Below are 18385 nucleotides of genomic sequence, written 5' to 3'. Positions count from 1 at the left end.
GAGAGGCATGCAGTGGGGGTGTATCAAACCAGTCAGAAGACTAATGACTCAAAAATGCATGATATAAAAAAGAGAATTCAGGCAGGCATTTGCAAATATATAATGGTAAATATACAGTTAATTTCCTTTGATATCAAAGCTTTATCATTATGGGCAAGGAGATGAAAGAGAAAATTAAAAAAAGATATTTGATATTATTGTTGCAAGTAGATCAATGAAAGGGGGGATATTTTCATTTGAACTACAGGACAGTTCTCTGCAAATCGCAACTATCTAGCCAGTATAATTTTGACTTCTGCAAGTAAAACAGGAACCTCAGTTATAATTGTAAACCATTGTTGAAACTATAATTCAGAGTACTATGTGAATATTAATTTGTGGATTTATGAAACTGTAACTCGATGAGTTAAGTGCTGACTACAGATCTAAAGGTCTGGGGCTCAATTTCCAGTCATATGTAAGATTTTTTTCAGTGATTATTACTTCTTTGACCTTTTGGCAGTGATGTAATGTGAAAAATGCCAAGTTGTATTGTGGTTTGGAATCGATGTTGGACTGTAGACACACAAATAACGTATTAAAAGACATTTTATCAGGGGCTGTCCTCATATAACTGTATGGGTAATCCAGTTCAGAAATTGGAAGAATGCAAAAACATAGCACCTCCAGTAGGACCATACCTAGTAAAGCACTGTAATATTCAAACCACCCTTCAGGCTCTGACAAAGTTGCTTTTATTTTTGTACGTAATTTATATTTTACTTTCTCTCATGGTGGCCATCTCTTTTCACTAGTTCAGTATGGCACTGCAAATGATATAAAGCCCTGAATCAGAGAACTTAAAAACCAAAAGATGTCAGTAATGACATGTTCCATTTATCATCACAGAAAACTGGGTATTTTGAATTCTTCGTAATATGAAAAATAAAAAATAGCTCCAAATGTGTCATGTTTCCACATACCTTAAAATAGCTTTGAAGCAGCATAATGAAATAATTTTGTATTGTAGAAATTCTAATTTTGTTTTTAGGGAAGATGAAAAGTTGCAAATGGATGGAGCCTCTGGTTGGATGATTCCTATGGCAAATAAATGCACAATAATTGGAAGAAAGTCTTTAGCAGCTCTTGTGTTCAATTTTCGGCCGCCTCTTTATGGGAAGCCATCTTTGTTGTCCTTCACTGAGGTGAACCGCCTTTTCAAGACGGTAATGAAATTTCTTATGTTTGAATGAAGTGGTAAATTGCACTTTGCACATAAGGAAGGTGCTAATTGTTTAAAACTTTGTTTTTACAGTTTGGTCATGGATTACAACATCTCCTTTCCAAGGCCTCCTACAGTGAAGTTAGTGGCCTTTCAAATTTGGAATGGGATGCTGCTGAAATAAGCAGCAATGTTTTAGATAACTGGTGAGTTCTCTTCCATATGTTTGTGAAGATATAAAGGTACATAAATAACTTCTTCTTACAAGTGTATCATTAGCATATCAACACCATAGTCTGTGAAAATGTCAGTTAGACAACATGGACTGTTACATTCAGTGAATAAAGAGAATAATGTTGTGGATGGCAGGGTACCGTATAAGTAACTTGGGAGTAGCTGGAAACATAATTATGGTCCATACAGACTGGAGCACTCAGAAACTAGACTGTGATAGAACAGTGCCTGGTATTAAGATATTGAGGTAATTAGTGAAGTGTTACCTAACACATCTGCAAAGTATGTCTGAAGTTAGTATGAATAGTAGGGCAGAAGAGTAAGAGATCCTCGAACAGACACCCCTAACTGTGCAGTTTAGGATGAGCCACACATACCTGTGCACAAGAACATCCATATGAATGCAGTCTGTCAGCACACATGTGCACATGCTGGCATCAGCAGCCAGAGACAGTGGTTTTGTGTGTGTGTGTGTGTGTGTGTTTTGGTTTTGTTTATTCCCGATGAAGGTCTTTTTGCCAAAATCTTATTTTCTACTTTCTGACAGTCTTTTTTGTTGTGCGTATTTGTGACTCAGCATTGGCACCATATGGTGAGTAGCAACTGTTCTTTTCATTCTGTTGTAGGATTTTCCATTATTTCTTATTCATTAGACAAAAGTCTGCAACTGTGTTAAAATAATTCATGGACCACAGCATCAACCTGGAGGAAAATTGTCTAAGGCCTTCTGGAGCTCATGAAAATACAGAGTGAGCCGAGTTTTACAAAATCGCTGTTTGCAAAATCCATATTGATTCATACAGATGCGGTTTTCAGCCTCCAGACAGGTCATAATATCAAAGTGTAAACAATGTGTTCCTTATGTGACTTTTCATGCTTTCCTGACGGATCTGCTGCAAATACTCTTCTCAGGTTTGCCGCCGGATTGTATTGTGTAACTCGCACAATATTTCGTCGATGCAACTGCTCGACATCATCAGGTGGTGGTAGCTGCTGTTATCACTGCTGCAAGGTGCTACTGATGATAATCGCACGGCGGCGACGGAATTTATCATGCTGGGAGCAGGCAATACGCGTGCGTGGGAAGACGCTGGTAGTTGGTGGAAAGCGGCGCTCCTGGTGCCCCCTGCTGGGGGCCGCAGAAAGGCCATCCGTATGTGCGCTGTGGGCAATAACTGTCCTGCCGGACGCTCCTGTGGTTAAAGTCCGAACTAAACCTCAGTTGCGCGTTTCGTCACTTGACGGATCGGAAGTTCTTGTTTCCCTTTTTTTTTCTGGTGTACAGGATTAGAATCCATGAGCAAGAGGTAGTAGGTGTATGCAATAGGAATAAGACACATGGGCACTGGCACTGACAAGTTCCTGGAGTGGATGATGATGATGATGATGATGATGATGATGTGCTGGAGTGGATTTCGAGGAGTTACAGAACAGAGGATGGAAGGGGAGACTGTGGAAAAGAGGGTTTGGGTGTAGGTTGAGTGAAGTTGGGTTCCTGGGGCAGAGTGGGGTTTGGCGTGGGATGGGGCTAGTGAAGATTGAGGTCACGAGGATTACAGGACTAAAGGATGTGTTGTGAGGACAGTTCCCATCTATGTAATTCCAGCTGTTTGCGGGGAGATGATTTGGATGGTGTGGGTTGTGAAGCTGCCATCGAGAGCTGCTTGTGCTCACCAATGTGTTCTGCCACATGGTGGCCACTCTGCTCTTAGCCATCGAGTAGTCAACTCTGCTTGTGTCCACATTTTGGTGGCTTGTGGTGGACAGTTGGTTGGTTGTCATGCCCACATAGAATGCAGTGTAGAAATTGTAGCTAAACTGTTATGACATGGCTGCTTTCACTGATGGCCCAGCTGCTGATAGAATATGGCTTATGCAGTGGTCTGCTTGATAATAAGACTTGAAAGAGAATAGAGACATACTTTTTAGTGGTTTATTTATTGTGAGTATTCTGAGTTATTTGTCTGCTTATCTGTGGAGAGAAACATCATCAATCTAATGTATAAGAGGTGTTCAGTAAGTAATGCAATACTTTGTTTTCTTGAAAGCAGGAAGGCGGGAAGTGGGACATAGGTTGGGGAAGAGTGGCTGATGCCTGGGAGAGAGGCACGATATTATTCCACACACTTTTGGCCACAAAATCGTATTTTTCAACATAATGTCCATTCTGCCTTTTGCCACCTTACTGGTAGAGCCTATATGTCAACATGTTACCACTCTGCCACTCGACCTTCCCATCTTCCATGTACTGCTTCTTGAGGAATGCATCCTTTAATAGTCCATACAGATGGAAATTTGAATGTGCAACATCCGCACTGTAGGGTGGGCAAACAAGAACAGTCCATTAAAGTTCTGTGGGCACTTCTCAGATGCACAGACTTGTGTGTGGCCATAGTTTGTCACAGAGAAAGAGAGGTTCATTTGCATTTTTGTGGTGATGAATGTGTTGAAATTGTTTCTTCTGTTTTGGGAGGGTAGCACAGTACACTTCAGAGTTGATTGTTGTACCATGATGGAGGACAAAAAACAGAGTAATCTCTTCATTGTCCCAGAAGACTGTTGCCATAACTTTACTTGCTGAGGGTGTGGCTTTCAACTTTTGCTTTCAATTTCTAACTTATTGGGTCAACACATATCTGAGATTTCGAGCTCTTCGAGTTACCCGTCAGCCTTTCTCCCAAAGAAATGTGCAGCAGAAGTGTGAGCTCTTGCCTTCTCCTCTCAAAATAGTGAAAGCTATAATACTGTTTTCTCCATGCGGGAACTCCTACACACACTCTCTTCATCTTGCTCTTCTGTCCCAGGATTGGATGGTGTCCACATCCAAATGTTGCTGCATTTGTCATACCATAGTCTGCATTACCTTCTTCGCCTTTATAATCGAACTTGGACCGACAGTACTTTTCTCAGAAGATGGCGAGAAGCTATCGTCATTCCTGTTCCGAAACCTGGAAAGAACAAACATCTCCCCTCTAGCTATTGGCCTATTTCTCTCACCAGTAGTGTATGCAAGGTTTTGAAGTGTATGATGAATTGCCGTTTAGCCTGGTGGCTGTAGTTCTGAAGCCGTTTAACACCTGCCCAATGCAGTTTCCGAAAGCATCGTTCTGCAGTTGACCATCTTGTTGCAGTCTCCACTTAAATCATGAACAATTTTCTAAGGAAACTCCAAACAGTAGCAATATTTTAAGATCTGGAGAGAGCATACAATACCTGTTTTGAGGACAGGCATCCTCCACTCACTATTCTCTTGGGGCTTTCGAGGTCGGCTACCCCTTTTTATTCATGAATTTATGACAGAGAGCACATTTAAAGTGCGAGTGATCACTACTCTCTCCCATACTTTCTCCCAAAACAATGAGGTGCTCCAGGGCTCTGTGTTAAGCGTTGAACTGTTTGCCATCGCCATAAATTCAATTGCGGATTGTCTCCTTCCTGATGTCTCGGGCTCCCTCTTTGTGGACGATTTTGCGATCCACTACAGCTCTCAATGGATCAGCCTTCTTGAATGACGTCTTCAAGGATATCTCGATCGCTTCCACTCTTGGAGCTTTGAAACCGGCTTCCGCTTTTCTCCCAGTAAGACCATTTGTGTCAATTTTTGGCTTCGTACAGAGTTTCTTCTGCCTTCCCTACATCTAGGCACTGTCAATCTACCTTTCGCGGACATTGCTAAATTCTTGGGACTTATGTTTGACAGAAAACTGTGCCGGTCCTCCCATGTTTTCTATGTTTCGGCTCACTGTCTGCAATCCGTCAACACCCTCCATGTTCTGAATGGCACCTCCTGGGGAGCGGACCAAGTGGTCCTTCTCTGCCTACATTGCGCCTTAGTGCCCTCGAAATTAGACTATGGAAGCATAGTTTACTCCTGTGCTCTTCCGTCTATTCTTTGGCGTCTCGACTCTGTCCACCATCGTGGATTGCGTTTAGCATCTGGAGCTTTTTTACACCAGCCCTGTAGTAAGCCTTTATGCTGAGACTGATGAACCTCCGCTGTCCCATTGGCAAGCTGTCCTGAGTCATTATGCTAGCCATCTGTCTTCCATGGGTGCTAATCCGGCCCATGACCTTTTTTTTGACGCCTCCTTGGATTTAGGGTATGCAGGCCACCCTTCCTCTCTACCGCCACCGGGAGTCCACTTCCATCAGCTGCTAAGTTCTCTTTCCTTCCACTTTCCTAAAACTTTCTTGACAACTGGGGGTACAGCACCGCCTTGTCTCTGGCCCCGGACCAGACTGCTCCGTGACCTTTGTCAGCTTCCCAAGGATGGTACCCCTTCTCTTGTTTATTGTCGGGCATTTGCTGCTCTATGTGCACAAATGGAGGATGCCACATTTATTTGCACTGATGGCTCAAAAACATCATTTTGTGTTGGGAGTGCCTATATTGTCGGCGACACCGGTAATAGATTTCAGCTTCCCGACCAGTGATCAATTTTTACTGTGGAGCTTTACTATGTTCTCCAGGCTGTCCAATACATCCGTCGCCATCTGCGGATACAGTATATTATATGCTCAGATTCGCTCAGCTCTCTCATCAGTCTCCAAGCTCTTTACCCTGTCCACCTTCTGGTCTATCGGATTCAGGACTGCCTCCACTTGGGGGGGGGGGGGGGGGGGGGGGGAGGGGGTGGCATCACTGTAGCATTCCTCTGGATCCCAGGACAAGTTGGTATCCATGGAAACGAGGTGGCCGATATAGCGGCCAATGCTGCAGTCTCTCTTCCTCAGCCTGCTGTTCACATGGTTCCCTTCACCGATCTAGAGTGTTTTATGTCATCGTGTTGCTCTTTCCTGGCATGCATATTGGTCCACACATCCCAATAATAAATTGCGAGATGTGAAAGCTCTTCCCTGTGTGTGGACCTACTCCTCCCGAACTTGTCATCGGGAGGAGGTAATTTTAACTAGACTCCAAATAGGCACTGTCTTTTTAGCCATCGACATCTTTTAAGTGGCGATCCTGCCCGCTTTGTCCCCACTGCTCTCAACTGTGGATGGTGAGACACCTTTTAATTCAGTGCTCCTATTTTACTCTGTTACATGCCAGTTTACAGTTGTCGACTGATATGTCTTCCATTTTAGCAGATGACACGCTCTCAACCAATCGTGTCCTCGAGTTTATCAGTGTCAGTGAGATGACGTCGATCATTTGGAGCTCTTTTTGGGGAAAACAATGCCACCCCTTCTATAGTGGTTAGTTCTAAGCTTTCCTTCTGTTTTTTTAGTTTCCCCAGTTTTTGAGTTTCACTCCCATTGCTGCTTATTTACAACTTTTTACCCCCTTACCTAAGCCACACAATGAGCGCACTAATGACCATAGCAGTTTTGCACCCTAAAACCATATAAAAGAAATAGTAATAAATTTTTTTTTTTCTTTTGGGGAGAGGCCATGTGGTGCCATTCCACGGATTGCCATTTTGTTTCCAGTTCAAACTGATGAGCCCATGTTTCATTACCTATGACTGTATACGACAAGAAGTTGTCATGATCAGCCTCGTAACGTGCAAGTAATTCTCAGTTCTGCACAGATGGTCCTTCGTTGCTCTTTATGCTCTTCTGTTAGGTGAAGAGCGCAGCAGGCACACACTTCTGAGTATTCCAACTGGTGGACAAGTCGTCAGCACTACCAACAGAGACATCCAGTTGAGCAACAAGGTGTTTGATTGCAATATGTAAGTCACCTTGAATGAAAGTGTACACACATTCCAACAGTGCAGGAGTCACACCTGTGTGCAGCCGGCCAGCATGCTGGAAACTTGATAGATTTGCACGCCCTTCTTGCAATGACGACGATGCTTCAGCTAATGACTTGTCTGTCGGGTCTCTGTAGACACTCTGCAAGCACCCATGAAGATCTGTGATGCTCTTGTTCTCTGCCAAAAGGAACTCAATGACAACACTCTGCTTGGAATGCTTCTGATTTGCAGATACCATTTTGAAGACTATGTGCAGCACTGCCAAATATCGGAACTTCATGAAACTATAGGGACTGAAGCAAGACTATTCCACAATGCCTCACAGCAAATGCCACAGTTTTTTTTAACCAGAATTGACTGAGAAAAAGAAGCACTCCATTACTTATCTAATGCCCCTTGTAGTCTGAATGTTTTGGTATGTCGTATGGAAAATATGAACAGTTGCTTGGGAATTGAAGAGTGAACAAAGTGCTATAGTGGTTAAAACATTGGGCTCGTATTCAAGAGGAGCTGTTTGTATAACTGGCCAGTGATCTTTAGTTAGTTCGTCCATTGTTTTCATATTGAACTTAACTGTCAACAAGATCATAGTCCATCACCTCCCCCCCCCCCTTACACCCCTCATTTGTTTAATGATTTCTATGTCAGATATTATTCTAGTAGTCAAATCGTTCTTGAGGGCAGACCATGTTCAAATGTCTTTCAGTACTGGATAAATTTTTAGCTCTGTCTCTTCATCTTGAACAGGGTGGTGCAATGGCTGGTGCAGTTGGCTGTCATTCAGGATGGGGTTCATATAAATGTCTGGCCACCCAAGCATAGAATATTTTATGATTTCCCCTAAACCACTTCAGGTGAATGCCATAATGGTTTCTTTGAAAAGACCATAGCCAGTTTCCTGCTCCATCTTTGTCCTATTCATCTTCATTCTGAATGTTAAGCCCTACTCTCCTCTCTTTATAAATTCTCAGTAGTAATTGTTTCATGCCTGTAGCAATGACTATTTCTGTGAGCCACTTAGCATGCTTTCACCATGTAATTTTCCCTCCACATGTATACCTTCACTTTCTTGAGTGGAACAAACTGTAAAAGCTGAAATGGTATTTACCTGTTTCCTGTATTGTGAATATTTGTAAGATTTTTTGTTGCTTTACTGAAGCACACAGTAAACATATGAAGGTTTGTTTTTATGTCCCTCTTCCACAGTAGCTGTATTATTTTTTTTTTTTTTCTCGAGTAATTTAAGAGTATTTTACCCTGCCATGTTTCATATTTATTTAAAAAACACCATCAGTGGTTGTTCCTGAAATTGTATGCAAAATTCATAAAGAAAAACTATTTTTAATGTATACAGGAAAAATTAGAAATGTGAAGAGTTTATATTTGCAAAAATTGCGTGATGGATTGTATGGAGTGGATCATCATTCACCTCAGTGGGGTTCATGTATGGTTGAGCATATTGCTGCAACTTGTGGTGTATGCAGTATGGCATAGTGCTTAGCATTGCTGGCCAATACACTGCAGGTCACCACTTCAAATGTGACTACCAGCAGTTTCTTGGTTATTTAGAATTTCATTACTGGGAGATACATGGTGACACAGAATAACTGGAATGTTTGAAATGAGCAGTGGCCGCCATGGGCAGGTGGCAGCACTGCGGATTCATGACAGTTAGTGAGTAAACAGTCTACCATTTGAGTAATCATGATCAGTGAAACGGACAAATGTGTGCATTAGCCATAAAAATGTTTTATAAAAACAATGATTGATTGATTGATTGATTGCGGCACAGAGGTAGTTTAGACATTTTTATAATTTGGGACATCATGATGCTGTTCTGTTGAAACACACGATATAATGTTGGATTAATAACTTTGAAGAGACTGGATCTGCCTTCAAGATGAAACCATCAGGATGACCAAGAAGTGTGCATTCTCCAGTGAACAGTGATGTTGTACACGAGTCTGTCTTAGGGAGCCCATGGAGTTCAATTCATAAGCAAGCAGCAATGGTTGGAATGTCCCGGGAGTGTGTTCACAGAATTCTTCATCTTGATTTAAAATTTTATCCATAAAAGCTACAGATGGTGCAACAATTGTAGGGCAATGATTACCACTTACGATTAAGATTCTGTCAACAAATGGTAACAAAAATAAACAATGATGATGAATTACTAAACAAGTTGTGGATGTCAGATTAGTCACATTTTCATCTCAAAAGTTATGTGAATAAACAGGACTACCATTTCTGATAAAACTCAAATCCCAATGACCTTTACACACCAGTAAAGTGACAATATGGTGTGGGGTTACATTACATGGGATTATCGGACTGTATTTTTTTTTGCAGATGAACAGAGAAACACAATAACTGTTAATACCGATTGTTACACAGAGGTGTTATGCACTTTTGTTACATTTGCATTGAACTTCTTCCGAAACAATCAAGAAGCCTGGTTTCAGCGGGGCGGAGTTATGTCACACACTGCATGGCAATCAATGGCATATGTGTGAGAATTGTTTGGCTACCATGTGATCTCCTGGTTCAGTAACATTCCCTGGCCCCCTAGATCGCTAGATTTATCCATTTGTGATTTTTTTCTTGTGGTGCTACCTCAAGAGCAAAGTCTACATAACTCGACCAAGAACCCTGTGTGAGTTAAAACAGAGAATTCAGATGCAATTCGCAGTATCCCAGCTGAGATGTTGGAGTGGTCAATGAAGCGTCTCAACAGGAGATTTCACTCATGTATTCCCACAGGATGACGCCACCAAAAGGACGTAATTTATGCAAAGTTGTAAGGTTTCAATTACTGTGAATGAAATTTCTTTCCTTCATCACTTATAGTTATATTGGATTGTGGAAATGTTCCCATTTTCTGTGTCACCCTTTGCTTGAAATGTCATTATGCCTGTATATTCCCAAGGAGGTCAGTTCCATTTTGGCTATGTGGTGATTATCTTAAGACATGTGATTTCAGTGCTAAATGTAGTATTTCAATGACAACCCTGCTTTCGGATTTGGGCCTCAAGTGTAGTTACAACATGCCAGTATTACTGTCAATGTGTTGCTGTCCTGTAGTAGTCATATCTTTTCATTATACAACCCTCTTTGTGTGTGTGCCTTACAGTTCACTGCCCTTTTCTCAGATTTACTCAGTTGTTGTTTGTTTTGTAATTTATCTTCTTTCTCCTCCCTATTTGCTCTCTTATTCTTCAGTTTTGGAGCTTTTGACTTTTTGATACTGTTGTAAATTTCTCCCTCCAGTTTTTTTGAAGAGTTTTAGTATATTCTTGCAAGTATGTGGTGGTTGTAGATGATTATGACAGCTGTCTTTAATGCATGGCCTAAGGAAATTATAGCTCCAGCAGATACATTATTTAACATAACCCAGTTCTCATCATTACTTGGTGACAAGAAGAATGTTCTTCTCTCATTTCGCAAACTGATATGCTTTTAGTGTTTCTCTGATTGTACCATAAGTCTGCCTGAGGATCTAGTCTGGTGATTCATTATAAGAAATTGAGGTTATGGTGGAGCGGTGTGTTCTCATATTTGAAAATTAAGGTACTTATCAAGGATTTTAGGAAGGGAAAATTATGCACAGTAAGGATGGAAACCATCAGAAAATACGTATTTTTGTTTATTATTCAGGTTTATGGCTAACTAGTGAAGTAAAGTGGATTGACATGAGATAAATATTCAATTGGTTGTTTCACACAGCTCATGCCACATTCATTGACCACCACCTCACCCAATGTCCAGTTTTTTTCTCTTTAATATTTCTTATTTCCTATATTGTTATCTCTCCCAAATATATTTGTCTTTAGTTATCCACTTCCATCATGCCTGCTTCATAAATTGCCCTTTCTGGGTATGATACTTAATTATTTAGGTTTTCAAATCTTATTCATCTTGTCTGTTGATGACATTTCATTGTTAACTTTCAAGCACCTTGACATTTAAGGGTAGGTGAATGAAATGATTTACATGAAATTTCCAATGCAAATTTATTATGAAAAATACAAACATGAGGCCACAAGTTAATTTTGTTTAGTGGTCAGTAAAAATTCCTCTCAGAATGTTTGAGAATATGAACAGAGAGATGATTTCATTGTTAAATGTAGATTAACATTTCAAGAACTGTAGCTGAAATATAAAAAGTATTTTAAAATCTGGTAAAATATGATACAGACACTGTCCATACACTTGTAATAGCTTTCAATGTAGCGTGAATTTGTTATTGTGAACACTGTCACAGAATTTTTTTTCTTTTATTAGGTTGTATCAAAGAAGCTTTCTGGAATCCTTAAGTGGACACTATGAAACTGGAGAACCACTGCCAACTCCAATTGTAGAGCAACTGGTTCAGCTGCGAAACCACATGGCTGGATATGATCTCTGCAAAGAACTCTACCTCTCTGCTCTTGACATTGAATTACACTCTTCGTTAGTATGACAGTCATTCTCATAGATAGAAAAACATAGCTATAAATAAAAGTTAAACTAACAATAATACTTTCAAAAACGCACACAGTGGATATCGTTTAGTTACTTCCAGTACCAGAGAGAAGATAAAAGTTATATTAACATTCTTCTGGATTGGACACTGTCTTGCGCTGAACAGGTTGTTTTTAACTAAATTCAGTATCGTGAAACATATGTAAACTAATTTCATTCTGTGTGTTTTTACCTGTACATCACTCTGTATAAGTTCTTAAATTCAAACAGCATTTTTCTTTGAACTGTTGTTGTGTATGGAAGTAATGTCAAAGTGCAACATCTCCTTTTGAAATTACTTCAGAAAATGTGATGATGTGAACTAGTAGTGAGAGCTGGACATACCACATTGCTGTTTGAAATGTATATTTAAGGCAAACTGTGAAAGTTCTGTCCATTCACCTTGTGTCTTGTATAGTTGTGTCCTCACAGAAGGTCTCTCTCGGCCATAGCTCTGCTGATCACACCTGCCATGACACTATCTGAACATGATGAGTGATTTTGTATTTTGCATGGATGCCAAAGTAAATATATTGCCATGGTGCAATGTGTACCGCTGCACTTTGTGACACTCAGAATGTAATGCGTGTAAATAATCCAATTTGAATTTAAATGCAGTCACACTATGTATGTGACTGCCCCAGTGCACACTCTTGCTCAACGTGGCTTCGTCATTCAAACTGATACAAACCTGGTGTTGAGCTATTCTGGAGTTTTAGTTCTCAGCTTTTAGCTAGTCAGAAGCAAGGAAAGGCTACACATCTTTATAAGGGTGTGCTGTTGATAGTTAATAGGAGACTAAATAAGGCCATTAAGATGATCATGATGCAGCAGTTGTTGGCCAACTGGGTTCAAGCCATATTGTACCACACTGCATTTTCTGTGAGGGCCAATCAGGCACCAATATTACAAAGGCTTAAGTAGTTGAAACAACTTTATTATCTATATTAAAAACAAAGATTCCAAGACTTACCAAGTGGGAAAGCACAGGTAGATAGGCACAATAAAAAAACACACAAACACACACACAAAATTTCGAGCTTTCGCAACCGGCGGTTGCTTCGTCAGGAAAGAGGGAAGGAGAAGGAAAGATGAAAGGATGTGGGTTTTAAGGGAGAGGGTAAGGAGTCATTCCAATCCCGGGAGCGGAAAGACTTACCTTAGGGGGAAAAAGGATAGGTATATACGCACGCACGCGCACGCACACACACGCGCACGCACACACACGCGCACGCACACACACACACACACACGCGCACGCACACACACACACACACACACACACACACACACACACACACACACGCGCGCACGCACACACACACACACACACGCGCACGCACACACCCTCTCCCTTAAAACCCACACCCTTTCATCTTTCCTTCTCCTTTCCTCTTTCCTGACAAAGCAACCGCTTGTTGCGAAAGCTTGAAATTTTGTGTGTGTGTTTGTGTGTTTTTTTATTGTGCCTATCTACCGGCACTTTCCCACTTGGTAAATCTTGGAATCTTTGTTTTTAATATATTTTTCCCGTGTGGAAGTTTCTTCCTATTTTATTTACAACTTTATTATCTGTTATACAAATACAATGTAAGAATCCTGATCTGAAATAATCTGTAAAGAGACAAGCTATTTGTTGTGGTCTTCATTTAAAGACTAGTTTGATTCAAACCTCCTGCTGGGATCTACTTAATCAACAGTAATTATGTAGAATTTGACTTGAAAGTAGCTGATACAAAAATAGTAGCTATGTCATCTATTGTAATGTGCCTCCCCCCTCCAAGAAAACAAAAACAGTTGTATCATGTATTATTCTAATATTGTTACAGAACAGAATTTTGGGTGGATGTGATTGAACGAATGTGGCCACAATATAATGTTCTCCCATTGGACAAAAAGGATTCTCATCCCTGCTCATTTTCAGCCATATTCTCAGATGAATGGGCAGCAGCATATTACAGTCATATTTGGGCTCGTTTAGTGGCTGCAGATGTGTTCAGTGCTTTCCTAGAAGCAGGACTTGAGAACAAAGAGGAATGCCAGGTTGTTGGTAAAAGGTTAGTTGATCATTAATTTTTTATACTATAAGTTATGATTAGATGTGTTTCTCAAAGGGGTGGCTGTTGTGTGTTAGTTATGAGTTCTTTTATAAATAATTTGGATCTTTTATTTTGGTGCATCATCATTTTTGTATTTTTTTTTTATCTAATTGCATTCTTCTTGCTAGGACTTTCATCCAGGAACTGGCTGCTCATAGGTTGTTGAGCTGTCATGTCTGTAGTACAGTTATCAGGAGAAGATCCTTGACAGCTGTCATTGCTACTGCCGTCTTTCAACTGCAGAGAACAAGTGGCTGCGGGTGAAAAACATGCCAACTATACATCTGCAACAAAACTGAGATGTTTACAAAATCATGTTGTGTGTTTGGTTGAAACACCTTCAATAAGCCCAATGCAGCTGTCAGTGGTCTTCTTTTGTCATCTCTTCTATAACTATCAAAATGGAGGTACTGTTGATGATAAATGTGCTTGCTATGAACAGACATTTTTATGGGGTCATCGGAGAGTTGGAGATCAATGTTCAGGAAGGTGACATGCTGGGCCGAGGAGGAGCAGATGAGAGATCATGAGGTTGTGGAGTAATGATGATAGTGTTTCTTGGACAGATAGAATTCATTGTATGTCTTATTGATGGTAGTTGCCACATCATTTTGAAGAGCATTTGCTGCATTATTCAAGAGCTGATAGTTACATGGTGCCATGAGCAAGCTGGGATTTTCTATGTGGAGCTTGATGCATGCACTTTTAGTCTGTACAAAATTTACAGCGACAATATTAGAACAAAAGCTGTATTCTTGAGGAATAAAGATGCCTTGCTAAGCTCCCTTTTGATTCCTGACAGTTGGATGTTTTCACTATTACTGCTGTAAAATGACAAAAGCTTTGTTCAGAGACCTGACAGCTTTTTCACAAGAAAAATAGTATGCTATGAGAGGAAAAGTTTTGAGGTGTCCTTTTTGCTGAGTGCACCAAAGAAAGACAATAATGATGATTTGTTTAGTTGCTTAATTGCTTATGGACCTAGCGCTGACAAAATAATGTTTGTTGCCTTTGTACATGCAATATTTTTCCAGAGGTTTTTAGAATCTGGAGACAAATCCAATTATAAATTTGTAGAGCAGCCCACAATCAGTCTGTCAGACACCATGAAGTGCCTTGGGGTGCATAGGTGTAGAACAATGACTTTGAGTGAAACACAAATGCTGCTTCTGCAGCTCACACATTTTGCGGCCTCTACTTCCCTGAGAGAGACCAAAAGAACTTTCATTTGGATTTATAAGGCTGACAGATGAATGGAGCTTCAGTGTACTGCAGTGTTTTCATGTATTTTATCATCGTTTTTGCTTCTGTGAGGCCCACTAAAATGAGTTGGATTACCCAGTATAGTGAGCATTATAACCATCTCATCTTTGTTAAACCGTGAGTAAATATTACACCATTCATTATCAAACTTGGCTTTCAATTTCAGCTTACATGCTGCCTTTTTGGCATTATCACTTCTACTCATTAGTTTTGCTGTCTGACAACGGTGACGAATATACTTCATGACATGTAAAATTCAAAGTGACAACAAAAAACTGTTTGATAAACTGCTGACTTGTTACTGGTTGTGAGTATGTTTATGTAACAACTGGTGAGGTTTACCAACTTTGCTCTCATCAAACAACAACCTGAAGTTTTAATTTCAGTTTATGCCCAGCCACACTTACATTATAAGATGTGTCACCATAATTATAATGGATATGTGATGGGGAAGGATAAAGCATTTGTAAATTACGGCTATATTTTCCAGCTGCTTACGTGAAGACTGTCAAATATAACTGTTCCAAACTGATTGAATAACATGTTAGCTGTGCTATTTCTCTTTGATGTATAGTGGGGTGCTTAATCGTGTGGGAAGTTGTAGTCGAATGCTGCACCATAGAAACAGTGAGATAAGTTCCAACCATTGTGGAGGAAGAGAGGTGTTTGTAAAAGTTTTTGATATGTTGGTTCACAATTATGAAGCAGTATCTCACTTTATTTTTTACTCACACCATTATTTTTCACGAACTTTTGGAGTTCCTTTTCTTGAAATTAAGAGAAGTCAAATGATGCAGAAAGGTGAACCTGATAATTCACTCTTGGCTAATGGATGAGATGCATAAAATATTGAGATTGAAGAGAAATGATAGCATCAGAAAATGGGAGGCGGGAATTGGAAACCTGAAGAGCAATGTCAAAATTGAGAACCTATGGCTAAGCTTCAGGAAATGGCAATGACAGCTGCTGTAAATAGAGCAATGTAGTTAGTATCATTTACAATAGTATTTTAACACTACCAGGTTATTCGCCGAGGATTGAACAGGGATGAGGATATGTGACTCAACAACTTCTGTTTTGGTCTTCCTGCCATCTTTACATAGATTATTGCACATTTTGTCCTCTGTGAATACAATCAAGCTTTAGTGGTAAAAGACTGAAATTTAAATTTTATTATTCTATGTCTCTTTATTTTCTGTATTTACTGCTTAATGTGATAAGTTTCCCATTGTATTTTTCACTCATGTTTGCTGCCATTGTTGATACTACTACAGCTCCAACCTCCCCGTCAGTGGCAGCTACAGCTGTCATTCTGTTTCGAGTAGATTGCTTGTAATTATTGGAGTGTAAAATAAATGGACAGCTTGCTTGTGTTGCGTAATATGTAGTCTAAATTAGGTTAAACATTTTACAAAGTTAAAGCAACATTAGTTGTTTGAAATCTAAAGATAAATTTAAAAAAGTGTTCCTTATATGTAATTATATTGACGTAGCTGAAGTTCATGAGTGCAAGAATAACAAATACTTGTTGTATTGCTTTGTTACTTCTCTATGTACTGCAAACTGTAAGTTACGATTGTTTGCACAGGTTTCGTTCCACTTACCTGGCACTTGGTGGAGCATGTCATCCAGGTGAAGTCTTCAGAAGATTTAGAGGTAGAGATCCTTCTGCCAAAGCACTATTACGATCACTTGGGATTAAACAGCCAAAACTGATGCAGGCTGTCAGTGGATAAGAAGTTTAGATCTCTGTTACTTTCAGTTAAGTTTGTTTGCTGTGGAATTGTGGTGCTGTGGTGAATATCAAGCAAAAACTGAAGTTACTTGTTTTATTTTTGGCTCAGTCACATTGAAATTACTGTGGAATTTACTAGTGGTAGAGCAGTTTATGAATAAAAAAAAGATGGAAGTTTTTGTAAAAATCAAACTGGCCAGTACTTCTTCTTCCTTCATTATCCTTAACTACATTTATTTTCCAGAACATTATGACTGCTGAAACACTGCCAATATCAACCCATCCAGGTAATAGCAACATCACCTGGCGAGGAATGACTGCTCGTCAGCCACAAGCATGGTGCATGAAGCATCAGTGAGTGTGTTGTCCATGTGTAGATTGGGTACAGTACATGACCTGTCTGAGTTTGAATGAGGGCAGATTATGATAGCCCAGAGGCTCGGCACGAGCATTTCAGAAACTGCACAACTCATAGGGTGTTTGAGCACTGCTTTAGTGAGTGTCTTCAACACATTGCTAAACCAAGGTGAAACTATGTCCAGACGTCATGGGGTCGGGTGGCTACCCCTCAAAAGAAATTTCAGGTGTTATGGGCTGGGCAGACTGATAAAACAGGACAGGCCACAAACTGTGGTGGAATTAACATCAAACTTTAATGGTAGGCAGAGTACAAGTGTGACTGAATGCACGGTGCACCAAATCTTGTGAATGATGGGCCTCTACAGCCGATGACCCATGCATGTGTCTTTGATAACACCATCATGCTTATGGGAGGGCACGAATCTGTTGTCTTACAGGGGAACAGCCCCTTGACATCTGTGCTGTGGGATGGAGACAAGTGGTGGCGGCTCCTTTATGAACTGGGGCAACATTCACATGGAAATCCATAGGTCCAGTGGAGCTTGTGCAGAGCACCATGAGTCACAATGGTTGGTTGATGAGTGTGTATTCACTGTAGGGAATGTACGGTTGAACGTTACAAATTCAAACATGTTGTATGATAACTCTGTCAATGGAATACAAGAATGTGTCAATTGTTGTTTTACACTGTAATAAACTAAGTTGCTAAGATTGTATGGTGCACAAGTGTGACCAACAAATATGTGTACATCATGGTGGCGTAGAGACTGGAAATTCCTCTAAAGTACACTGACAGGGTCAGCCCTGATGTAAAGGTCTGTAATACAGCATTTTATGTTCACAAGTTGAATTCAGGCTCTTTTTTGCCCCAGGGCATGCCCATACAGTCATCTCAACAGTGAGAAGATGATATGACAGTGTGCTTTGACAATACAGACCATCGTTAGGAGTAAACCATATCTTAATATGAATTTACAGTTTAGACGTGTCATGTTTCACATGTGATTTTCGTGTCAGTTATGACACTACGAAGGTATGGACAACACAATACCCAGCCCCTCAGCAGAGGAAGTCTCCGACCTGGCCGGGAATCAATCCCTGCTGCAATGACACCGCAGCTACCAAGGTGGACATAATGCAGTTGGTCAACTATAGCAAAACAGTGGTGTACCCAGTTACAGAATTAGCAGACATGACTTGGGTATGAACAAGCAAGTTAATTATCCATCTTTGGACCAATGACTACAACTTCAGTGGCTTGCGTAAGATATTGTTAATGAAATAGAAAAAA

At 40.3% G+C, this 18385-nt stretch overlaps 1 protein-coding gene across 1 annotated transcript in view; it reads left to right on the top strand.

The window, feature by feature from the left end:
* Positions 1–16926, top strand: part of LOC126354566 (uncharacterized) — a 61505-nt gene extending 44579 nt beyond the window's left edge. The window contains exons 10-14 of the mRNA XM_050004310.1: positions 1031–1205; positions 1295–1407; positions 11419–11586; positions 13467–13694; positions 16588–16926. Coding sequence (XP_049860267.1) covers positions 1031–1205; positions 1295–1407; positions 11419–11586; positions 13467–13694; positions 16588–16735 — 832 coding nt within the window. The 3' untranslated portion in view covers positions 16736–16926. The remainder of the gene's footprint in view (positions 1–1030; positions 1206–1294; positions 1408–11418; positions 11587–13466; positions 13695–16587) is intronic.
* Positions 16927–18385: the final 1459 nt, after the last annotated feature.

This window comes from Schistocerca gregaria, chromosome 3, assembly GCF_023897955.1.
Source record: "Schistocerca gregaria isolate iqSchGreg1 chromosome 3, iqSchGreg1.2, whole genome shotgun sequence".
NCBI lineage: Eukaryota > Metazoa > Arthropoda > Insecta > Orthoptera > Acrididae > Schistocerca > Schistocerca gregaria.
This window is presented reverse-complemented; position numbering and strand designations above follow the sequence as displayed.